The sequence below is a fragment of the Helianthus annuus genome, chromosome 9 (genome assembly GCF_002127325.2).
Source record: "Helianthus annuus cultivar XRQ/B chromosome 9, HanXRQr2.0-SUNRISE, whole genome shotgun sequence".
Lineage (NCBI taxonomy): Eukaryota > Viridiplantae > Streptophyta > Magnoliopsida > Asterales > Asteraceae > Helianthus > Helianthus annuus.
In genome coordinates, this window is record NC_035441.2 from 16,245,659 (window position 1) to 16,272,444 (window position 26,786).

At 35.7% G+C, this 26,786-nt stretch overlaps 1 protein-coding gene and 2 long non-coding RNA genes across 3 annotated transcripts; 1 reads left to right on the forward strand and 2 right to left on the reverse strand.

The window, feature by feature from the left end:
- Positions 1–629: 629 nt before the first annotated feature.
- LOC110875312 (protein FAR1-RELATED SEQUENCE 5-like) lies at positions 630–2,638 on the forward strand. The gene is made up of 3 exons (XM_022123509.1): positions 630–894; positions 1,522–2,332; positions 2,497–2,638. The coding sequence occupies exons 1-3, from the start codon at positions 630–632 to the stop codon at positions 2,636–2,638; spliced, it is 1,218 nt and encodes a 405-aa protein (XP_021979201.1).
- Positions 2,639–2,980: 342 nt separating this feature from the next.
- On the reverse strand, positions 2,981–5,641 carry LOC110874134. Its single transcript, XR_002555671.2, has 3 exons — positions 5,500–5,641; positions 4,753–4,840; positions 2,981–3,141 (listed from the first exon to the last, which is right to left on the reverse strand). It is a non-coding gene; the product is annotated as an uncharacterized LOC110874134 (long non-coding RNA).
- Positions 5,642–8,308: 2,667 nt separating this feature from the next.
- LOC110874133 lies at positions 8,309–10,987 on the reverse strand. The gene is made up of 3 exons (XR_002555670.2): positions 10,846–10,987; positions 10,099–10,186; positions 8,309–8,469 (listed from the first exon to the last, which is right to left on the reverse strand). It is a non-coding gene; the product is annotated as an uncharacterized LOC110874133 (long non-coding RNA).
- Between the last annotated feature and the right edge of the window lie 15,799 nt (positions 10,988–26,786).

Sequence of the window (26,786 nt, forward strand, 5' to 3'; positions counted from 1 at the left end):
GAAGCAAAAAAAAATTTTTTTTTAAAAAAAAAAAAAAAAATTAAAAAAAATTTTTTTTTTTTGCTTCGAAAAGTAGCGATTTTAACCTAAAAAATATTAAAAAAATCAAAAAAAATTTTTTTATGTGATTTTTAGCTATTTTTAGGCATTTTTGGTGTGTTCACATTGGTTCTCGCGGTTCTCACAATAAGAGGTGGTTCTCGCATGATTTTCTCCCTATATATATATATATATAGGGGACCGCTAAAATGAAAACCACCTCCAGTTGTAAGAACCATGAGAACTAATATTGTCCAATAACAAGTTGCCATGTCATTTCTCCACATGACGTTTGTGAAGGTTAATAAGGTAATTTTACCTCTCTCTCCTTTTCAATCAGCCATCGCCCACCTTGTCATGGCCGTTTTCCCCAATTTCGATTTGTCAGTTAAATGATATGATTTCCACTGTAGCTTTTTCATAATCCCAATATTTCCCTCACTCTTTATATAAACAAACTCTCCCTGCTTGAATCACCCCACATTTCACCTTCTGGCCTTTTTCCTCTCCCTCTCACCTCCTAAAAACCTCCATCCTCAACCATCCCCTTCACTAGAAAAAACCAAACCAATAATCAAAAAGTCCCAGAAATGTATAATCCTCCGAATGTCGACGGGGAAGGAGAAATCACCGGTGGCGCCGCCGGGGTAGCCAATAATCTGATCATTGGCACCCCCCAACGGGGAGCCGGGGCTGGGATTGATGTCGGAGGCACTCTGTTTCTAGAGCAGTTTGGTTTCTCCGGAATGCGGGGGGGCACACATGTCGAAGCCCATCCGGTGGGTGTTGAGAGAGGATCAAGTTCAGGTGGTTTCCAGACTCCGTTGATGCCAACAACTCAGGCAACAGACATTGGTAACACATATTCCGGTCAAAACCTTAATTTGACTTTTTTTATTTTTTTATTTTGGGAACTGACTTAGCATCGGTAATCAAGAATGAAAATCGGGGTTGAATGCTGGGGGTTAACTTTATACTGCCTCACCCTTTTTGTTTATTGTGTAAATTAGTTTTTACATTTTTTATGTCGGTTCACCCATAATTCAGTTTTTTTACGTTCGGTGTAAAAAATACTTATTTGTTGTTTGTTATCCATATTTTATTGTATATAAACAGATGTTTGGGTGTGGGGGTTGAGTTTTGGGGGGGGGGGGGGGTTAAGTTTTATACTGCTTCACCCTGTTGTTAATTTTGTATATTAGTTTATACATTTTGATGTAGGTTCACGCATGGTTCAGATTTTTTACTTTCAGTGTAAAAAATAGTTAATTGTTGGTTATTATAGATTTTTTTTTTTGAAAAATAAACAAATGTTTGTGTGTTTTATGTTTTGGTGCTAGATCCCCCACCTAATACAATTTGTTTCAAGCAAACTAAATCCTCTGTTCAGTTTTTTAAATTACGCCAAAAATCAGTTGTTTTTATGTAGTCGGCTTTTATGTCTGAAGTATATAAATTTTTTTGGTGTGTTTTGTTTCGCAGACCACGCCACAGAGTCAGAGGATGAGTGCTTTTCCTGGTTCACTCCAAATGGGACACGCTACTGGTGCCCGGCTGCTCCGGATAACCTAAAACCAAGAATTGACACCGTGTTTCAGCGATGGGAAGACATTGCGGAGATGTATGACCTGTACGCAGAGCACTGTGGGTTTTCAACTAGGCTTGGAACAGTTAAGCGAAAGAAAGGAGCCATCACGCACCGTTACATTGTTTGTTCCAACCACGGCAAGCCGCATAGCCAGAATAGGAACTTCAATAGCCTTGACGAGACATCGCTGAAGATAAGGCAAGCCACTTTCCGGGTGTGTGACTGTAAAGCCTGTATACGTGTGAAGTTTGATAAGTCGTCTCGCGTTTGGGTCTTGTATCACTTTGAAGAGAACCATTACCATCCTATGGTCCCAATGCATAGTAGAGATCTAACGAAAAAACGCCGGAGGCTTGATTTTTTTACTAAAGAATTCATCCACCGAGCAAGTCTTAGCAAGGTCGGTCCGTTGTTGGCACATAGGCTACAAGTTAACCTTAGGGGGGGCACCACAAACGTCAAAGGGACGGCTGATGACTTTCAGAACTTTGCATCGAGGGTTCGCATGTTCATTGGTGACAGGGACACGCATTTGGTGATCGAGAAGATGAAAGATCGGGTCGACCACTTGCCGAACTACACTTTTAAGTACAGCATGGAAAACGGTGAAATTCGACACATGTTCTGGGCGGATGAAATTTCTAAGATCAACTATCAAGCTTTCGGCGACGTCCTCGCGTTCGACGCTACCTACCAAACCAACAAGTACATTTCACAGCCTCAAAGTTTCCATATATATATATATATATATATATATATATATATATATATATATATATATATATATATATATATATTCATTATATATTGTTTTTGGAAAGTTTGAATTGGTTTTATCGCGTTATAACTGATTAACGACCTACACACAGGTACAATCTGATCTTCGTTCCGTTTACTGGGGTTGACAACAACAAGCGGTGCGTCACTTTTGGAGCTGGCCTTTTGTTTTGTGAGACAATTGAGGCGTACACGTGGCTGTTAAGGGCTTTCCTTGAGGCGCACAACAAGTAGCCCACCCTTGGGCTAACTGACCAAGACCCGGCCATGCGGCAAGCAGTGGCTACTGTGTTTGATCGTTCACTCCATCGCCTGTGCATGTGGCACATCATGAAGAAATTACCTGCGAAGGTGGAACTGTTGCCCCTTCACGTCTTTTTGTATTTATTTCTATACGAGATATTTTTTGGCTGGACTAATTTATGTCCTTTTTTGTCATTTTTTTCCTTCCAGATTACAGGAGAAGTCGTGCATAACACTGAATTCAGGGCTGTGTAACACCCTAGTTACTAATTAACGATTTTGTATGTAATTACCAACGATTAGATGTGTAGTTAAGACTACACATGCTATAAAAATACTAGTTTATTAAAAACTTTTACAATTCATAAGTTATTCTACATAACATGATTAAATTCGTTGTTTAAAATTTACTATGTGTCAAAGTGCGGAAGTGTGTGTCTTTATCGTGTTCGGTTCTTCACTGAGCTTGATCGTCTTCCGGCATCCAAAAGTACCTACATTTCAATAACATGAAATGCTTTAGTCATAAAGGACTTAAAACGTGTCTAGACGAGTCCGAGAAACAAATGATAACAAAAACAAAATTTCAACCTGACCTCCACCGTAAATTACGGTGGCACCGTAATTTACGGTGGCCACTGGTTTTACATGCCCCTACCGTAAACCAGTAGGGGGCCACCGTAAGGCTTTTCATCTCCACCGTAAATTACGGTGGCACCGTAATTTACGGTGGACCCTGCATCCAGTTTCCCATTTTTGCCGTAATTTGATACGAAATCTTTCGTATCTTTCAAACCGCTTGTCCGTTTGGCCTACCGTTTCTTCCTTCGTGTTTGTAATTTGATTTCTCCATCATTTGGAGTCAAAATCCGACATTCGGCTTAACAAAATTTAAGACTTCTAAGTCTTCGGCTTATTACCCTTTATACCAAATTTTGACCCGGTTATGCATTTTACCAAATAAACGTATTTATTTGATTCCTATATTTCATACGCTTCATCAAATAATTGTGATATACCATATTAGGTTCAAATCATAGGTTTATTCACAAATTAAACCCGTTTTCACTAGTATGCTCATTTTGACCCGTTAAGGGTATTTTAAGCACTTTCGAGCCTAAAGACGCTTTCGATTGCTTCTAGTATTCCATCACCATATTTCCTACCCTATAATATCCCACCTCGGCTATTTTAAGGTGGGTTTCTTGTGGTGATCTTACATATCCCAAATTTTACCTCTAGAATTCATATTTTACGGCAAAACTCTAATAGTGCCATTTGACTAAAAATAATACCTCTTTGAGCTTCTATAATCATTCTAAGTATCTACCTAATCATAGAACTTGTTTCCAAACAACCTTTAAAGGTTGTTTGTTCGAATTAGCCAACAAGGGCGTTTTGGTCAATTTTGTTCTTTTTACTACGAAAGACTCTCTTTCCCATTATTCGACCAAAATAGCATATTAAACTACAACATGAATATGCGTACCTGGCCCGGATCAACAAGTAGACCTGATTTATACATTGTTTTCATTATCACACAATCAATAGTGATGAGATTTTTCTGATTTGCTAATCGGTCCTGTTAGCATAAGACTTGACAACCATGTTAGTCGATATTGTCAAATGGCGTTATCACACCATTTGACCCGTTTGGCCTATAAGATTTGGCATTTTCAATAGTAGCAAAACATGGTTACTAATTTCCAATTTGTTCATCCGACCCATTTCGGATTTTTGCTACTAGACCCCTTTTTCTCTTAAACTCCTTTCTTATGTTTTCACCCGTTTGGCTTACGCCACGGGTGCCCCTTTTTAACTCCAATTTTACTTTAGCCAATACTTGACTAAATTTCCATTTTTACTCATTTTCTCGTTATTAGTTGCAGTTAAAATAATCTTAACGAAAGCTTCTTAGTTAATAGTCATTACATGACTAAATTACCGCTTCATCTCTTTTTACCATTATACATGGTTTTTATCATTTTTGTTTGTTCCGACTCATGTTAATAACGTCGGAACCCTTAATCCGAATATTATAATAATCGCATTAGTAGTTTACAAAATAATGCATATTCTACAAAAAGGACGTAAGCGTCGCTTACCTTGCATCCGATTATGCTCTTTTTCCCATACACGAACCGTTTGACCCGTTCCTTGCCCAAGTCTCCTTCTAGCTTGTCAAGAGTCAAACTATCATTATGATTCGTAAGATGGTTAGATTAGTCATCAACATTATGACTATTTCATCTTACGGACTTTATGTCGAAGCCTATATTCGACTTCATCGTTAGTAAACTTAGCTTATTAAAGTTAACTACTTTCAATCACATGATTTACGACATTAAGTCTAAATCAACATGATGATTAGAACTTTTCTTGTTTCATATTTCGCCTACCTTGCCTTATTATTCAAATGTGGTTTTCACTAGGAATTTCAACATCTTAACTTTCATTGAGGCATTTCATCAAACACCTATTGGGCAGAATTTTACACATTTACAAACTAGTTCATAACTAGTCATTTTTTACCAAGATTCACATCAAAACAATCCCTCTATGTCTAGTGTTCGTGAACTACATTTAGAACTTACATCATAACATCAATATTCATTAATTCAACACTCTAAATTAAGTGTTCATCATTTTGTTGTAAAACCCACTTAGCTAGGTATGGTGATTTAACCAAACACCTAAATCATAGCTATTTATTCTAAATCTTCACTTAGGGTTTGTTCCTAAGCAATCCTACATCCCAAATTCAGCCATAACTTCTATGATTTATACATAGATCGTATCATGCAAGATTAATCGATTTTCACAACTTCAAGAATGCTAGAAATTCGACATACCTTACGATCCCCCTGACTTGGTGACCGTTTCTATGCGTTCAGATCCGAGTTTGGCCATTGTTTGATCCTCCAATTTGAGGGTTTTGTTGAATTTTAGGGTGAAGCTCCATGGGAGCTTGCTCCTGGCTTCTCTTGTACGCACACACATATATGTGTGTTTATTTTTATTTATTTACTATAATGATTTTATATAAAATCATTTTCTAGATATCCAACTTTGGTCCCTCATGTTTGGTTCGTTATTAAGTAGGCCACAACCTACTTATTCCTAACAATATTCCCATCTATTAACTAGGTTAAACATTCCTAGTTAACTTAGTGGGCTCGGGGGAAATTATGACTAAGTTTATTTTAGGTCCCGTTAACCCGAGCCTTTTATCCATTTTATTTCCTTAAAAGCTTTTGTTCACTTTTTATTTAATATTAGGATTAATCATTTAAATCCTAATATTTACCGGGTAATTTTGCCACTAACGGTACTTTACCCGTTTTTTTTTAGTATTAACGGAGTTTGATTATCAAACTCATTTTCGGGGTGTTACAAGTCTATCCCCCTTAAAGAGGTTTCGTCCTCGAAACCTTTTCTTACATAATTCATTGAGTTTAAACTCAATGTATTCGATCTTAGAATTCTTTTAAACATTACTTATATTTTTAACCAATCGTTAGTAGTACCAGAAAAGTATGGTAACATCTTTTTGGTTACTAATTGTCTACACATCTCATACGACATAGTGCAACTTGGAATAACGTAGTTTTGTTATTTTCACTAGTTTAGTTAACCTAGCAATATCCATCGCTTTCATATACTATGGAATTCTTTATGAATCCATTACCTTGACCCGTTTAAAGGTCTTTAGTGAGAATTTTCACTTTTAGCAACAATTTCTTTTGTTTTCAAATTTATTCATTCGATTTAGTTATACCGAATCCACCGCTTACAAGCAAACCAAATTTCTTGATTTTAATTGCTGACCTTAACCGGTCTCGCTAACTAGACTTATTAGTCCAGTTACTTTTTACAGCTTGCTTGGTTATAATGTGATTCGTGTCCACAACCATCTCATATTTAATTCCGACCCATTACATGGGTTCATTAATATCTCGCGCTTTCCTTTATTCGGTTTGCGCTCATATTTGCATTCAATCTCGTCCCATTACCGGGTTCTTTATCTTTTCCAATGTTTCGTTTTATCTAACCCGTTTAACTTGTTCGTGTGAAAATTCTTCACCTATGAATGTCAAACTTCAACATTTGTTCGACCCGTTCAACTTTAAAATAGTTGAACATGATTTATCAAAACTTCTATTTACTTTATCTTGTTCATCTTTTAGTAATGACTCAAAATCCAAGTCTTTTAACTTTCCATCCGAGTTCCCGTTTCTCGGTCTACACATGTGTTTAATTCCTTACCCACCAACCGGGTGTTTTACCGAAGTCGTTACTATTGCAACCCTTACGGTACGCATTATGACTTCGTTTCGCTTTTATATTCCTACTTTGTTCTCAAGTTTGGCGTTTTACAAAAACGACTCGTTTAGAGACATCCGCATTTTCCGGGTTCGAGTGTAAGTACACTCCCTCCCAAACACTTGTCTAAATCATTTTACATGCTTGCGTTTTCCGGGTTCGAGTGTAAGTACACTCCCTCCCAATTCATGTCTAAATCATTTTACATGCTTTTATTTTCCGGGTTCGAGTGTAAGTACACCCCCTCCCAATTCATGTCTAAATCATTTTACATGCTTTCGTTTTCCGGGTTCGAGTGTAAGAACACCCCCTCCCAATACATGTTTACATCATTTTACATGTTTCTTTGTCCCTTCACTTGGGCTCATTTTTCTAATGTAATACGCTTCCGTCTCTCGGCTGTGCGTTTACATTATTATCAAATATTTTGCTCATTTGATTCTTTTGGGTACTTTTAATTTGTCCCATTTATCCCGTCCTTACTACATCAGATGTAAATGTGTCTGCTATAAGAAACTCATGGTATCATATGCCACTGCTTACTTGGCCAGAGTAAGCGATTAACACATGACATACACGACCTTATTATAGTTTTCACATCACACCCCATGTAAGTAACACCTCTATTTAATTTTCTTGGAAATAATATCCTGGATAGGTATTCTATTCAGGTTTCCCAAGTTTGTAATTTACATATGCGACAATCATTCTTTACATGTTTGTTGCATATTGCTAATTGCGCGATTATATTTAAAAGCACGCACCTGATAATGCTTGCCCCGACGGGCGTCTCTTGCCATTAACCTTGTTCGCGGTCTTTATGCGATTTAGTCCTTAGTGAGCATGTTCCTCTTGTCATGCCCCGGACTATTCCTCTATCACATCCTTAATTTGTTTGTCCTTTGTCATCTTTAAATGCAAGTGTCCTTAAGTCAAGACATTCACAAAAGTTAGTAATGTCAACTTCAATAATCCCCCGTACTATAATACAAGGCTTTTTCTACTATAAGCGTCAACGCGCGTATTTTTGCCAACTATATCAATCATTTAGTTGGGGTAATGTGTATTACACGGTAACCCTATATGTTATTTACAATACTTTAATACACTAGACCATCAGCATACATGCACTTACCGGATTTGCGATCAAGCCTCGAACCGAACACTATTCTTTATCAAGAGCGTAAGGTTTAAGTCCAAGCATGGTTTTCCCCACCATACTTGAATCTCTTAAACCAAGGCTCTGATACCAACTTGTAACACCCTAGTTACTAATTAACGATTTTGTATGTAATTACCAACGATTAGATGTGTAGTTAAGACTACACATGCTATAAAAATACTAGTTTATTAAAAACTTTTACAATTCATAAGTTATTCTACATAACATGATTAAATTCGTTGTTTAAAATTTACTATGTGTCAAAGTGCGGAAGTGTGTGTCTTTATCGTGTTCGGTTCTTCACTGAGCTTGATCGTCTTCCGGCATCCAAAAGTACCTACATTTCAATAACATGAAATGCTTTAGTCATAAAGGACTTAAAACGTGTCTAGACGAGTCCGAGAAACAAATGATAACAAAAACAAAATTTCAACCTGACCTCCACCGTAAATTACGGTGGCACCGTAATTTACGGTGGCACCGTAATTTACGGTGGCCACTGGTTTTACATGCCCCTACCGTAAACCAGTAGGGGGCCACCGTAAGGCTTTTCATCTCCACCGTAAATTACGGTGGCACCGTAATTTACGGTGGACCCTGCATCCAGTTTCCCATTTTTGCCGTAATTTGATACGAAATCTTTCGTATCTTTCAAACCGCTTGTCCGTTTGGCCTACCGTTTCTTCCTTCGTGTTTGTAATTTGATTTCTCCATCATTTGGAGTCAAAATCCGACATTCGGCTTAACAAAATTTAAGACTTCTAAGTCTTCGGCTTATTACCCTTTATACCAAATTTTGACCCGGTTATGCATTTTACCAAATAAACGTATTTATTTGATTCCTATATTTCATACGCTTCATCAAATAATTGTGATATACCATATTAGGTTCAAATCATAGGTTTATTCACAAATTAAACCCGTTTTCACTAGTATGCTCATTTTGACCCGTTAAGGGTATTTTAAGCACTTTCGAGCCTAAAGACGCTTTCGATTGCTTCTAGTATTCCATCACCATATTTCCTACCCTATAATATCCCACCTCGGCTATTTTAAGGTGGGTTTCTTGTGGTGATCTTACATATCCCAAATTTTACCTCTAGAATTCATATTTTACGGCAAAACTCTAATAGTGCCATTTGACTAAAAATAATACCTCTTTGAGCTTCTATACTCATTCTAAGTATCTACCTAATCATAGAACTTGTTTCCAAACAACCTTTAAAGGTTGTTTGTTCGAATTAGCCAACAAGGGCGTTTTGGTCAATTTTGTTCTTTTTACTACGAAAGACTCTCTTTCCCATTATTCGACCAAAATAGCATATTAAACTACAACATGAATATGCGTACCTGGCCCGGATCAACAAGTAGACCTGATTTATACATTGTTTTCATTATCACACAATCAATAGTGATGAGATTTTTCTGATTTGCTAATCGGTCCTGTTAGCATAAGACTTGACAACCATGTTAGTCGATATTGTCAAATGGCGTTATCACACCATTTGACCCGTTTGGCCTATAAGATTTGGCATTTTCAATAGTAGCAAAACATGGTTACTAATTGCCAATTTGTTCATCCGACCCATTTCGGATTTTTGCTACTAGACCCCTTTTTCTCTTAAACTCCTTTCTTATGTTTTCACCCGTTTGGCTTACGCCACGGGTGCCCCTTTTTAACTCCAATTTTACTTTAGCCAATACTTGACTAAATTTCCATTTTTACTCATTTTCTCGTTATTAGTTGCAGTTAAAATAATCTTAACGAAAGCTTCTTAGTTAATAGTCATTACATGACTAAATTACCGCTTCATCTCTTTTTACCATTATACATGGTTTTTATCATTTTTGTTTGTTCCGACTCATGTTAATAACGTCGGAACCCTTAATCCGAATATTATAATAATCGCATTAGTAGTTTACAAAATAATGCATATTCTACAAAAAGGACGTAAGCGTCGCTTACCTTGCATCCGATTATGCTCTTTTTCCCATACACGAACCGTTTGACCCGTTCCTTGCCCAAGTCTCCTTCTAGCTTGTCAAGAGTCAAACTATCATTATGATTCGTAAGATGGTTAGATTAGTCATCAACATTATGACTATTTCATCTTACGGACTTTATGTCGAAGCCTATATTCGACTTCATCGTTAGTAAACTTAGCTTATTAAAGTTAACTACTTTCAATCACATGATTTACGACATTAAGTCTAAATCAACATGATGATTAGAACTTTTCTTGTTTCATATTTCGCCTACCTTGCCTTATTATTCAAATGTGGTTTTCACTAGGAATTTCAACATCTTAACTTTCATTGAGGCATTTCATCAAACACCTATTGGGCAGAATTTTACACATTTACAAACTAGTTCATAACTAGTCATTTTTTACCAAGATTCACATCAAAACAATCCCTCTATGTCTAGTGTTCGTGAACTACATTTAGAACTTACATCATAACATCAATATTCATTAATTCAACACTCTAAATTAAGTGTTCATCATTTTGTTGTAAAACCCACTTAGCTAGGTATGGTGATTTAACCAAACACCTAAATCATAGCTATTTATTCTAAATCTTCACTTAGGGTTTGTTCCTAAGCAATCCTACATCCCAAATTCAGCCATAACTTCTATGATTTATACATAGATCGTATCATGCAAGATTAATCGATTTTCACAACTTCAAGAATGCTAGAAATTCGACATACCTTACGATCCCCCTGACTTGGTGACCGTTTCTATGCGTTCAGATCCGAGTTTGGCCATTGTTTGATCCTCCAATTTGAGGGTTTTGTTGAATTTTAGGGTGAAGCTCCATGGGAGCTTGCTCCTGGCTTCTCTTGTACGCACACACATATATGTGTGTTTATTTTTATTTATTTACTATAATGATTTTATATAAAATCATTTTCTAGATATCCAACTTTGGTCCCTCATGTTTGGTTCGTTATTAAGTAGGCCACAACCTACTTATTCCTAACAATATTCCCATCTATTAACTAGGTTAAACATTCCTAGTTAACTTAGTGGGCTCGGGGGAAATTATGACTAAGTTTATTTTAGGTCCCGTTAACCCGAGCCTTTTATCCATTTTATTTCCTTAAAAGCTTTTGTTCACTTTTTATTTAATATTAGGATTAATCATTTAAATCCTAATATTTACCGGGTAATTTTGCCACTAACGGTACTTTACCCGTTTTTTTTAGTATTAACGGAGTTTGATTATCAAACTCATTTTCGGGGTGTTACAGGCTGCCATTCATAAACTGGTATGGAACATTTATATTAAACCGGAGACATTCGAGGGGAGATGGGGGAAGCTGCTAGAGAAGTATGGGCTCGAAGATCACGAGTGGCTGAAAGACATGTTCAACATAAAAGAGGTGTGGGTCCCGGCTTATTTTAGAGAAATCCCAATTCCATGTTTGATGAAGACTACATCCCGATTTGAGAGTTCGAACTCCGCGTTTAAGGTGAACTCCTCGTGGGCGAACACCCTTGTCCAGTTTTTTTTTTGTGTTACGACTCCACGTTGGAGTCCCAACGCTACAGGCAGAGGGTTGGGGACTTCAAGGCGGATGATCGCGCGCACGAGTTCAAGTCGGGTTTGGCGATAGAGAAGCACTGCGCATCATTGTATTCCCCGGCCATCTATGTCGAGGTCCGCAAAGAGATCCTGAAGGGCCTTTTACACTGCTACATTACCGGTGTCGAAGAAGTCGACGGGAGAAAGATATATACTGTTACGCATTTAGACAAGCGTTCCGATGTCGTCAATGAATTCACGGTAATGGTCCCTCACTGTTTTTTTTCTTTTCAGTACCCTTTTTTTTATAACGTGGGTGTGTTTGCCGACATGGTGCAGGTTAAAGTCGACCCAGTGGAGGACACTACAACCTGCTCTTGTAACCTCTGGTGCCGTATTGGATACCTTTGCAGGCATATATTCTGCGTCTTCTGGCAAACAAAGGTGGACGAAATCCCGGTTTTTCGTGGAGAATTCAGGTATGGGGTAGATTTGTCTCCGGTTTCGTTAAACAGGAACAACCTAGTGGACTGTTTTTCCGAAGCGCTTCAGGCTGTGATGAGCGACCGGGCAGCAATGGAGGATTTCATTGAAAAAATCAAAGGCTGGATAAAAGAATTGACTGACGCTCGACGTGGTAAAAGAATCGCTGATGCAACAGAACCACAGGTTATGGCTGATATGCTTGGCGTGGTGGTGGAAGGTGAGAGTAGCACCCCCGTTTCCTGTTCAAATCCTCAAGGCATACGCAATAAGGGATGCGGGACCAACAAACGCATGATTGGGCCGGGGGAGAGGGAAGTCCAGAATCACCAAAAGCCCCAGCGATTATGCAGAACATGCAACCGCTTTGTAACCGGGCATGACTCGCGCAACTGCCCAGAGAAACGGAAGGCTGCAGAACCTTAGACCTGGGGCTGAAGAGGGCGGCGTGACGGGGGTGGTGTTTTTTGGATCCGAGGGTTCATCTTATGACCTGTGTGGTGCACGGTTTGGTTGACGTGTTTTTTTGGTGACAACTATGGCTGTGTTTGGGCAAGGTAATAGATTTTTTGTATATTATATCTCTAACTTTGGTACAACAATCTATCTATTATACTAGAGCAAAATAATGGTTGACTTTTTGACTTTGATGTGGCTATTCTCTTTGGCCAGAGAATTGTGAAATTGGGCGCCATTCTCATATTCTACCTATTTCCTTCAATTTCCTTCAATGCTATTAAATACACAAAAACCTTCACCGCCTTCTCTCTTCAATTCTCTCGAATACCACCGCCTTCTCTCTTCAACATATACTTCGTCCTTTTCTTCATCTTCTTCAATCGATTTCTGAAATTGTTCTTTGATCCATATCGAAAGCTGTAAGTGTAGATTGTTAATTTCTTAGTTTAATCATTCTTTTTTTGTTCGGAATTTGATTTACTTTTTGAAAAACTATTATTCTGTTCAAGAAACCCTATCTCAGATTGTCATTATAGATCTGTTGTTTATGTTTATTATCTTTATGTTTTTGTTATAGATTTTGATGTTTACTCATAGCCCTAAATCGATTGTAATGTATAATATCTTTTATTTCGTATGTTAATGTTATCTATCCATATATGTGTGTATAATCACTTTTCTTCTGTTTTTGATAAATTTTTTGAAGAAATATTGTTATGTTATAGAAACCCTAAGTCCGATTGTAATTCCAGATCTGTATTTTATGTTTATTAACATTATGTTATTGTTATTGAATTTGATGTTTACTCATAGTCATGAATCCGATTTTAATGTTTAAAAAGTGTTATTTCAAATAATTTTGTTATAATAAAATATTTTTATGCAAATTCCAGATCTGATTTTCATTTAAAAATTGTTTAATTTTGATTGAATCTGTATTCTATGAACCCTATTTGTTCATAAAATAGTTTGTGTTCGTTTGAATGTTTTATTTTTAAATGTGTTTGATTAGTATGGTTTATTGATCATTCTTATTTTATATTAAGCCTGTATCTGATTGTCATTCAAGATCTGTTGCTTTTTGAGTATTAACATTACGCATGACTTCCATTATTAATCCTGAATTATTTTGCTGTCATTCAAACTTTTTTCTGTAGGTTTGCAATATGCCTGTATCTTCTTCATCAAGGTATCTTTTTTTTGGTGTAATTTGTGAATTTATTTTTAATTTTTATGATTATTCTGTTATTTTATACCATCTGTCATGTTATGATTTAATCAACTTGAATCGTTTATTGTTTGTTCCTTTGGTTTTTCCTTCTTTATCATTTGTTTCGAACAATTAAATTTTAATGTTAACTACTTTTATCTATCTTAAAGTATTTTTGTTGTTCTAATTTGATATTAAAACTAACTTTCTTATTTTTTTTGTTATCGATGTTATAGGTCATTCCTGAATTTAACAATCGGAAAACCTTTACTACATCCATTGATGTAATATCCCCTCTTTTTGTCCAGATGATTTGTTTACTAAAGAAAAAATTAGCAGAATACTGTTGTATAGTTTATAACATTTTTATTCAGAATCCTTTAATATTCTTAACTTTTTATGTTTTAACCTTAACTTTTATATGATAATAGTTGCAGGATTCGGATGTGAAGATGTTATTGAGATTTAATATTTCCGCAATACATTCCATATGCATTTTACAGCATCGGATAAATGCCGAGAAAAAAGTCTTATGTTGATACGTGAAATCATAGAGATCAATTTCATTGATATTCAGTTGCAAATAATAAGTAAGTTGTTTCCTCTTTTTATACTTTTAATTTTTGAATTTTATTTATTGTATGCTAATCTTTATGAATGTTTAAATTAAGCTATTTATGGATATGTAATCTGATTGATAGTATTTTTAGAAAATGCCATTCTTTCACATATTTCTATGTTTAATTGCCTTCATAATTGATTTTTTTTAGATATCTTATTTTTGGTTCATCTTCATTGTTTCTTTAATGGCATTCAACACCGGATTGAGATCATTGTCTTCCAAATTGATTGCTTCTGTCTATTCTTCTCTCGCTAAATCTGGTAAGAATCAGTGACCTAATCTCTTTCGTAATGTTTGAGTGATTAATTTCAAACAATAGCCGATGATTATGTGGAATTTGTTTGATATGTTTGTAGTCATATTAAGAGAGATGATCCTTCTCACATCAACACAAATGCTCTGGTCAAGTGAAAATTGGACAAGTAACAAAATTCTTTAATGTTTCATATGATGTTATATTATATATTTAAATAACAAAAAAAGTTTATGTGTTTTTGCAGTGGGTTCAAAAAATGGCTGCCTACCAGGTGTTTGATCAATTGCTTCCCATTTTATATGTATTATTTCGGATATTGTGTTTTGAAGTTGAAGTTGATTTTGTGTTTATTTCAGATTCAGGGTCTAGGTTGCCTCTTAAACGGGTCAGAATTGTCTTAGAAAGTGGCTGCCTACCAGGTGTTTGATCAATTGCCTCCCATTTTATATGTATTATTTCATATATTGTGTTTTGAAGTTGCTTATGTGTTTATGTCAAATCCAGGGTCTAAGTTGCCTCTTAAATGGGTCAGAACTGTCTAAGAAAGTGGTTGCCTACCTGGTGTTTGATCAGTTGCCTCCAATTCAGCTCTTTTTATGGCTGATTACACTTACATTGTGTTTCTCTACACAATCAATGTGATGTGTTTTTGGTATTCTTTTTCATTTTCTTCCGGTCTTCTTAAACAATCAATGTGATGTGTAGGTAGGGTGTTCAATTAACACACAACTCCAGTTGTGACTTAAACCGCATTTCCCTAAGGTATTGTTACAAGTTTTAAGTTGAAATGGTTTGATGATGGAGGAGTTGCATGTTTTTTAATGTGTTTTTTGATGATTGGTTACAAGGGTAGTTATAAAAATGTGATTTTTTTTTGGGTTTTGGTTATTGGTAGGCATTAAAATGTATCAAAACAAGATTCAAGAAAAAAAATAAAAACTTTGATAATGAAGAAATTGTTAAAGTAGTTAATTTTCTTAATTTGATTTTGATATGCATAACAGAGATGTTGAAAGAAGATGCTAATGGTGGAGAAGTGTCGTCTGATATACCTGCTACACTCAAAGAATTGAATGACTATCATCCTTGCAGGTTCTAATTATTTTCGATCTTACAATAAAATGTTTAAATTAAATCAATGAATGTTTCATATTAGGATGATTCTTATTTAAACTTATTATTATGGGGCTCAAGTGAATCAAATATTGGATTTCTATAATGTTTTTGATAAATGCACACCAACTGCTCGATGAAATGCCGTGTGAAACTGAAAAGATTGTTAGGCATCTTATGTTACTAATAGAAGAGGTCACAATTTATACCTTAAATGGACAAAAATATAAGCAATGGATATGTTTAAGCAACGGTCTCACGATTCATTTGTACCTGGAATATGGTTTTGAGAAAGTAATTAACAAATGGTTAAACACTTATGCTACCACTTGGAAACAAGAAATACACTAGAGGCCCATAATATGTTCAAGTCAAAAATCTGATCGTTAGCAATAATATCGAACATTCATTTTTCGTTATTTTTCTATTGAACTTTTATTTCAAGTTTTCTTGGACTTACATTTTGCAGTAAATGTTTAAAAAAGTATGTAATTTATCTTTTGGCCGTATCTTCATATTAGCTAATTGACTTATCTTTTGTTTAGTATTCCAAAATACGAACCTTTTGCATTCAGAACACACATGTGGCTAGATGTCAAAGTTTTCAAGAAAGACCTTAGGCTCAACCACTTCTGCTTCTGTATTTAGTAAATGTTGTAGTGATAGTGATGATCCACTTGACTCGAGCCAACCTAGCCCGTTGGCATCTGATTATGATATCGGAAGTCAAACAACAACTGGCAGCCCTTCTAAGTAAGCTTTTTTCGTTTATTTTGAAACTTAAATTATTAAATTACATCAATGAGTGGATAAATAGAACTAATTATTTTTTGTTTTGCTGAAATATGATTATTAAGGATCAGTAGTTGCCTGTTATGAAAATTCAATCCAGAGATGTAGCAAAACCACCAAGAGTTGGTGGTAGGTAGTGTGGCGGTGGTGTCACCGAAAGGGTGGTGTGAGTTGCTGGCGTTGTAGGGTGGTGTCAAAGGGGGAGATAGAAGTTGTATTGCAGAGTGGTGGCGGAGGTGCTCCTTTGGCAGCCAGAGTGGCAGGTGGCGAGGTAATCTAAGAGAACTGAAGCCTCCATATTTTTTTCCGGCAATGGTTCTGTAATGTTTCAATTCTGGTATGATGTTTATTGTATGCGTATTCACTATTTTAATTTGAAATTTGTGATGTTTATAATTACACTCCGAGAAGAATATCTTTTTATCCTAATTCAAACCACCATTTAGTTACCATTTTTGTTCAAAACTTATACTTTTTGTATCCGACATTAAGTTATGTTAACATCATCACTTTGTAGCTTATTTGCTTTGCATCAAAGTTGCACCAATTAGCAAATGAAAAGGCCATAGTTGAAGTTGTTTTGCACTGCTTGCAAAGAAGTTCCTCAGGTATAAATCATATGCTTGACCCATTCCTAACTTATTATGAATTCTTTCATGGGTGTAATTATAATTTGAGGTTGAGATATGGTATAGTTGTATATCATAGTCAAATAACATAAACGTGAACTTCAGTTTAAAAAACTGGAACATGTGGATTAGCTTGGTTTTAATTGGTTTTCAACCGAAATGGTGAATCTGGCTGTAGATGCATAGGGATTCGGCAACATGTAAGCTTTCAAATTACGTGTTTGTTTGGGTGGACAAAGAAACAGAGCTAAAGGTTGATGTGCCCGTCGAGAAAGGTTTGCATTCTTTCTGTTAATTGCATTTCAGTCATTGCTATATAAGTTTGAGAAGCATGAGTGTCGATTGATCTATTTTTTTTTTATTTTTGATGTCAGCCAAAAAGCAAGGAATGAAGGACAATTAGCTTCGATCCATTGAGTTTCTGTTCGTTCTTCGTCATTTGAGGAATGAAGGACAATCGGTGCTTCGACTCCGTTCAGCCTTTCCACATAAAGAATTTAGTAAATCTATCAAAACAAGGTAGGTTTCAAGTCAGTTTTTTTTTTGTGCCTAATATATAACTGGTTGCTGAAATCAGAAGAATTTAAACTCTTTTTTTTCAAGCAGTTTGCCCTTTTTATATTCCATTATTCCCAATAGACAAGTGATTACAAAATATTCCTCATTAACTCAACTCAACTGATCATTTCATTGACAAATAATACCTTGTGTCCTTACAAAATATCTGGAGGCAAAATACCATGGTAGCGGAGCTATGAATTCTCTCATCTACTATAGGGGGCTCTATTTAGTGAATACTCAAATGGGTCGATTAGAGTTTGAATTTCTTACCAAATGACTCCATGGTGAACATACGATTCTTCTTTTTTTTTTTTTAACAATATTAAGAAATGTTCTTGATGATGTGCATGTACAAAATCTATATCTCGACACACAGTAAAATGGATGGGTTGCTTAGAATTTTTTTTTTTTTTGTTTATATTTAGCTATGGGTCAGTATGAGCCGGTTTGACACTAAATACTTCTTCACATATTTAACAATAAAGTTATATTTAACTATGGATTATAACATTGTAGACTCCTGATGTTGGTGATGCTTGCTAAATGAACTTTTAAGTTTTATCTTTTTTATTTGACCTGTTTCGGATAGAAAACAACCCAAATCCACCATTCATACGTAATGGGTCAAATTTATTACCCCCAGTGTCTTTCTTAATCACTGTTCAAAACTGGTTAATTCTAATAAAATATGTGCTACTTCTTATCATTTGTTTCTTTTCGTTTGTGCTTATACAAGAGTTTTGAGTTAGTTCTAATGTTACATGTACATTTGGATCTTTGAAAACCGATTAAAATGGCTTATTTACCCATGGTTGGGTGGGTTGGCTAATGGGTCGTCGGTCAAATCGAGTTCAGGTTTAGAGGATTCATTTTTAGTACCGGGTTAGGTTGACCCACAAATGCTTTTTATCTCTTCTATATAAATACTTATATATAAATAAAGTGTTAATAATCCTTAACTTTTGCCATAAATTTGGCGTTTCTTTCAAAGATATATTTCTCTATGCTTGCTAGAAATCACTTTCTATACTGTACCAGAAACAGCCCTCAGGTAACTGAACCCCTACTTTTACAAATATTTCAACACTGGTGCTCTTGAAGGATGCAAGCTCATTAGGAAAGACAAGGTATGATCAATTCATTAATTTTGTAATTTTTAAAAATTATAAATATTTGATGCTGTAAGTATAATCATAAAAACAACATTATTAATAGTAATATCTAACTTTGCATTTAGTTCATGTGTAATTTGCATAGCGAGAAGTTAAAAACTCATAAAGGTCGTTCGTGTATAAAATAACTTTACCGGGAAACATAAAAATGGAAAAAAAATATCTTTGGAAAGAACCCACAGGCATACGATTTGTGCATAAGGAGCTTCCAGATGTGCAACCAACATATGTCACTAAACAGGCTAAAGGATCAATGTTTACGACCCACATGATTCACCTCATTCAAAGGGTTATCAACATGTTTTTTAGATTATATTTGTATTTTATTTACTGGAAACTGAGTTTGTTATGGCTATTTTGTAGACCAAGGATTGATTTGCAAAGAGTAAGGACCTGGTGGTGAGTATGATGGCATCAATGGGAATAAGCTCTTCTACCACCACCATCAGCGACAGTAGCAAGAAAAGCTTTTGTTATTGTATTTATGTTTTTACATCTTAAAGTTTTACTTCCTTTTAGTGTACTTTGACTTTCTTTTATTGAAAACTTGCAACAACTATAATATGGGTTTGGGGTTGCAATCATGATAATGGTGTCTTTGTGGTTGTGCTTTTAAATTCTTACTTTTTAAGGTTATTGAAATACAAAGGGTGTTGTTTCTATGGTCATTGAATTCAGTGTGTAGTCGGGTATGTAGTAGTCAAAGAGTCAAAGGTAGGTTGATGTGATAAAGTTTCTATGGTCATTGAATTCAGTGCTCTTGCGTGTTTCCATTTTTCCTTTTGTAATCTAGGTGTTAAACGATGCATCAACAAATCCGTATCAATTCAGTATTAATATGTTTATGATATTAAGCCATGTTTGGCTTAGCTTTTCAAAACAACTTATGACTTTTTGGAAAAGTTAATAAGTCACAATAGAGTGACTTATTGACTTTTCCCCTCACAAAATAGTTTCATCCAAACACTTTTTAACTTTTTAAAAAGTCAATAAACTAACAAGTCACTAAAATAAGCACTCCCAAACACCCCCTTAATATTTATTTTGTTTCTATTCATGTATTTCAATTATTTGGTGTACTCTTTATCATTTTCGTTAATATTTCAACGTATATATAATTAAAATATTTATGTCAACAATGTTAAAGTAGTTATTTTTCTTATTAGCCACCCGTGTAACACACGGGAACTTAGACTAGTTAATGTATAAAGTAAATCCCCCCCCCTTGTGGTATGGTTAATAGTACTTAGTTTATGTTTTTTGTCTGTTTTCGGTTTATCATCCCACCCCCTCATCCAATAAATTTACATAAGGTTATGTTGATATGCGATGAGACGTAAAAATCAGCAGCAACCAACAAAACGTAGGACGTAGACCTTTTCAATGTGAAACATAAAACCTTAAACTGTAAAAACGAAAATTTACGTAAAACGTAAAAGCTTTTTTTTACTGTAAAACGTAAATTTACTTAAACCATGAAACTTTTTTTCGTAAAGACATAAAAGGGGTTAAATGTAAAGCCTTTTAACGTTAAACGAATTTTTTTTAACGTAAAACTTAAACCCTTTAAGTGTTAAAATGTTGACTGTTTACGGGAAACGTAAAAAATTCATAATCTATAGATCGATAAAACGTTAATCTTTTTTAGGTAAACTTTAAAACGTAGATTTACGTAAACCCCCAATGCATGTTTCGAATTCTGTTAAAATGTCTAAAATTATGTTTCGAATTTTGTTGCGAATTCCCCGTTTGTATGAGGACTTTGGGCATGAATCTATTAAAACTTAATACATGTGGAAAAACCAAAAAAAAAAAGATAAAAAAATCAAGAATAACACACTCTGTAAAAACAAAAAATGAAGTGGTAGGTGTGTTCGTGTAAGTAGAGGTGTTTTGGAATTGGACAAAACATCTTTTCTAACTTTGTCATTTTGTAAAAAATAGACATGGGCTTGGAACCACACAATCATAAGTGTGACATCTTTTGATTTGAAATGATAACTGCACAATGGTCAAGGGCCATGCAAAACAAGTCAGGAATATGTATAAGTGCATTTGGAGAAAAAGCACCCCTCTTCTTGTCACCTTGTTTTGTTTGTTTCTCTATATATAGTATTCTGCATTACGTTGTTTTTCATCCCAACAATAGCAAAAAAGAATTTTCTAAATCCACTAACAGACTTCAAAAACCCAAAAGGAAAGAAGATGGCAGATGGCCGGAAAGTTTGGCGTCCACGCAAACCTGTCCCTCCCGGAGGTGAACTAACTAACCATAAATGTGTTACATTGTCTTAGCGCGTCGTTTATTTAATTTTTTTATTTAAAAAAACGTTTTTTTTTTACCTTCTGTCCAGGCTCGTCGCCAAGCCCTCCCAATCAACCTGCGAAAGCCAAAACAGTGCAAGTGTGGAGCCCTAAGCAGATGGGTTTGGTGTCTAACCTAGACACTTGTTGGCTCCCTATCCAGCGTGATGGTGGTGGCTCAGGGGTGCAAGTATGGGATCGTCGCCGACTGAATATGTTCGGACCCAGGTTTGGTTTGGTATCCCAGACAAGCCACGGGGTCTCCCCCGACCCCCTGCCGCCCCCCGCAAACACGACTGGGTTCACCAGCCCCCCGGTTCGGTTCACCTTCTGCCCCCTTCAGCTCGCCGGGCCCCGTTACGCAGGTTCGTGGGTACTTTGGTTCCCCGCCAGCCCGTTTTGCTTCGCCCCCTTGTGTTGGAGTTGTTTTTCGTCCTTCCCAAGGAGCTGCTTTCAGGACGCCACCGTCTGAAGATGGAAGCGAGAGGTCAAAGGGCAAGCAGCCAATGACTCAGGTTTGGGTACCGAAGGCGACAAAAGTGGAAGTTACTTAACCCTATCATGGTTGGAAGGGTGCAGCGGCTGGTTCGGATACGACATTCTTTTCGTGGGGGTCGGACTGCGACTCTGATTTGGATTAGCCATTGTTGAAATGGTTTTCAAGCGTTCGCTTTGATTCTCTAGGATGTGTAGTGCCTGAGGGGTTTGGTCGCTAGGATGTTTGCGTGTCGTGTGTTCCATTTCAGTGTTGTGTTTTTTTTTAAATCTTCGTTGTACCCGGTGTCTGTTTTGTAATGTCTCGTTTTATGCATAAAAATGCAACGTATGTGTTTGTAAAATGTTTTGTTCAATGAATAAAAATGGAACGCGGTGTATGTGGTGTAATGTTTTTTTGTTTTTTATGAATGAAAAATGTTGTGTAGACCGTAAAAAGTAAGACGTCTTCAACTTAAAAATGTAGAACTTTTGCCTGTGTAGACCTTTTAACGTTTTTCCGTAAGAGTTTTTACGCAAAAACCGTTTTTTTACGGTTTACGCAATTCTATGCTGAACTTTCCACGGAAATTTTTTTTTACGGGGTACTGTGTTTTATGTTTTAGGCAAAAGTTTTTACGCTAATTGTTTAAGTTTTTACATTTTTACGTTTAGTTCTGCTAAAAACTTTTTACGATTTGGGCAATGTTACATAAAACGTTTTCAACTTAAAATTGTAGCAAAACGTTAAACTTTTTTACGTAAAAATGTGTAGTTTACGTAAATTTGTTAAACGCTAAATATTTTCTGGTAAAACGTAAAAAACGTTAAAAGTTGTACGTAAAACGTAAAAACTTTTACATTAACTTTTTTTCAACGTAACTTTTTTACAGTATACGTAACTTTTTTGGTTTTACCATTTATGGTTTACAATATACGTAACTTTTTCTTTTTTGGTTTTACCATTTATGGTTTTACATAAAAACTTTATATGTTTTAAATTTTTACTAAAACTTTTTACGGTTTAGGAAAATTTACGTCTTACGGTTTACGTTTTCGTTTTACGGTTTACGTTTTCGTTTTACGGTTTACGTTTTACTTTTTACGTAAACTTTTTTAGTAGTTTTGCGTAAAATGTAAAAACTTTTTACGGTTTGGGCAAATTTTTACGTTAACTTTTTATGGGTTACGTTTTACTTTTTACGTTAGCACTTTTTACGGTTTATGGAAATTTACGTTTTTTACTTTTTACGTAAATTTTTGACGGAAAACATTTTATTTGCTTAGCGTAAAACTTTTTTCGGTTTAGGCAAATTTTTACGTTAACTTTTTATGGGTTACGTTTTACTTTTTACGAAAAAACTTTTTACGTTTTACGCAAAACTACGTTTTTACGTTTTAAGCAAAACTACTTGTCATGTTTTACGCAAAACTTTTTACTTTTTTACGTAAAACATTTTATGGCTTACACTTTACTATTACGTTAGTACTTTTAACGGTTTACGGAAATTTACGTTTGTTACTTTTTATGGAAATTTTTGGCGGAAAACATTTTTTTTTGCGGTTTTCTTTTTGCCCGTAAAACTTTTGCTGTTGTAGGCCTTTTTACGGTTTTACGCAATTTTTTTCGTTGAATTCTTCACGTAAAACATTGTTTAGGTTTACTTTGTTTTACGTTTTAGGCAAAAGTTTTTACGCTAATTGTTAAGGTTTTTACATTTTTTACGTTTACTTTTCAGAAAAAAAACTTTTTACGGATTGGGCGACTTTACGTTTACTTTTTACTGTTGGCGTTTTACCTTTAAGAAAACTTTTTACGGTGTACGCTAAATTTACGTTTCACCCTTTAACTTTTATATGCCAAACTTTTTGCGGAAAACATAGTAAGGTTTATGTTTTACCGTTTACGTAAAACTTTTTATAATGTTACGCAAATTACAAAGTTTACTTTTTTACGTAAAACTTTTTACGGAAATTTTTTTTACTTTTTATAGGTTATGCACATTTTTGTTTTTACGTAAAAACTTTTACGGTTTACGTTATGCTTTGTATATGCTTAGCGTAAATGTGTTTACACTAATTGTTTAACTTTTTTCGTTTCGACGTTTACTTTTTATGATTTACGGAAAACAGTTTGACGATTACGTTATACTGTTTACATAAAACTTTTAGCGGGTTGGACAAATTTACGTTTACTTTTTACGGTTTTGCGTTTTACTTGTACGTAATTTTTTTTACGGTTTACGCAAATTTACGTTTTTATTTTTTAACCTTTTACTCAAAACTTTTTTACGTAAAACTTTTTACTTTTTACAGGTTACGCACGTTTTTCTTTTTGCGTTTTACGTAAAAAATTTTCCCGAAAAAATTTTATGGTTTACACTTTACTTTTTACGTGAAACCTTCATCGGTGTAAGCAAATTTACATTTTACGGGGTACAGTTTAAACATTTTTACGTACAACTTTTTAAGGAATACGATATTTTTTACGTTGTACTTTTTGCGGAAACCATTTTTAGAGTTTACGAAAAAAAAAGTTTTACGGGTTACGATTTGCTCCCCCCAGAAAAAAAATATTGTTTACGGTTTACGTTATGCTTTGTATATGCTTAGCGTAAAAGTTTTTACACTAATTGTTTAACTTTTTTTCGTTTTGACGTTTACTTTTTACGATTTACGGAAAACAGTTTAACGATTACGTTATACTGTTTTACGTAAAACTTTTAACGGGTTGGACAAATTTACGTTTACTTTTTTTGGTTTACGTTTTACTTGTACGTAAACTTTTTTTACGGTTTACGCAAATTTACGTTTTTATTTTTTAACTTTTTTCTCAAATCTTTTTTACGGGAAACTTTTCGCGGGTTACGTTTTACTTTTTAAGTAAAACCTTTTAAGGTTTACGCAAATCTTCGGGAACTTTTTACGGTTTACTTTTTAAAGAAAAACACTTTACGGTTTATGTTTTTCTTTTTACGTCTTCTTTTTATGTTATAACACCAAAAAATGAAGGGTTTACGGTTTACTTTTTAAGGGGAACTTTTTGACGGTTTTACGGAAAATTTACTGCGCACTTTTTACCTAAAACCTTTTACGGGAAATATTGTGTGGGGTTCGTTTTTCTTTTTTACGCTAATACTTTTTACGGTTTACGTAACTTTACATTTTAAACTTTTTCTTAAAACTTTTAACGTAAAACGTATTCGTCACCAGAATCAGAAGCAACATTTGTGTCGTCTTGCGCCGGTTGCTCAATCCCCCCTGCAGAAAAACAACAAGGTAAAAAAAAATAACATGCGCCTTGCGTAGCAAATAAAAAAAACATTCGATTACCTGCTAGGGCGGACAGAGGGCTGGAAGAACCCCCGGCTGTTCTATTCAGCATGTCGCCTTCCTCGAAGGTCTCTAATCCCTCGTCCGGCAAACATGGCAACACATCTAACACTTCGAGGTATTTCCGCTTCAACCTCCTATGATCCTCGTTCTCCGGCTCCAGGTTCAACCGATCGCTTAAAGTCTTCTCTATTTTGGACCTTAAAGCGGCTAACTCTTGTAACCATTCATCCACAATGCTCGCCTGTCCACCCGTACCCTCATCGTTTTTTTCGGCAGCAGACGAGTTTGCCATCTAGTCAACACCAAAAAAAGACGATCTAAGCTATATCGGTACACGAAAACAACAAAGTAACAATTTTTAACATTTTTTACGTTTTACCAGACAACTACACGTTTTAACAGTTTACGTAAACCTTCCATTTTTATGTAGAGAGGTTTTATGTTTCTACATTTATCGTTGAAACGTTATACTTTTAACGGTCTACGTAAAATTGTTTACGGGTAGACCAACATTAAACAAATTAAAAGGAAACACGGGAAAAAGAGATATAAAATTTTTAAATATGGTCATACCTGTTCACCTCCACCGTTCTCAGCTGGGGCGTCACTTAGCGGTTTCACCTGACCATGCCCGAACCCTCCGTTCGCTATCTCGTAGTCTTAACGACGCGTCAGAAGATCTTTTGTCCAGTAATGAATTGCGCGGACCCCAACGCCAGTGTTGCACGCTGGCTGCTGCGTGCAGTCTACATACAGCAACTGTAGGAAAATAAAAACACAATAAAATATAACAGAAAAAACTTTTATTAATAGAAATTAAATTAAAACATAACGACCAAACACATGCTCACCGTCAGGATCGTCAAAGGCCCCACCCAGCAACACTTGGGGTCCCATGGCCTCCATTTTTTCTTACACTTCCTCAAACACTCGATAATGAACTCACACCAATTGTAATCTTCGTACCTTGTTTCCGCTGTCAAACATTTCAAAACCTTGTCTTTGACATAACCGTTCTGCTGTGAACTGGCCATCGTTGTGAGGAAAAGCAAGGCAAAATCGGTACAGAAAAACGCCATGTCCGAATACGTGTCGTTCTGAATTTCGGCCGAAATCAATGAAGGGGCTATGTAACTTGTTGGCGGGAAGCGTGCCCGCCACGCCTTCAACGATGGATGAAGCGTCTTGCCTTCCTCGACATCAGCGAAACTCAAACCTGTGTTTCGTATCCCTAACAATTTGCTAATCAACCCCCCGTCAACCACCAAGATGGCATTACCTACGTTGAACGTCATCGAGTTCGCATCAAAATTGTCCACGACATGGAAGGCTAACTTCTCAGGAATCCCGTTGACACTCAAACCTATCAAGCCCCGGAAACCCATTGTCTTAATAGCCTTTTTTTGACGATCACTTAAACCTATCATGGCATTGAATAATTGCTTCGGGGAAGATCGTGTATTCAATGCTGGAATGGATTGTTGTGCCGTGTGTTTGGGTTTTTTGCTCCTTTTCTTGGTGGAACCACAATAGTCCGATTGCTTCCGCTTCGTTGCCTGCCGTTTGACAATCGCCAGTGGGGGCGTGTCGTCTTCGTCGCTCGAGTCAAAGAGCACACAAGCGACCTTACTACTGCGCTGAGGCCTGGACCTCGTACCTACATGTACGTGGGAAAAAACATCTATTAACATTTGATAAGACGTTTACACGTG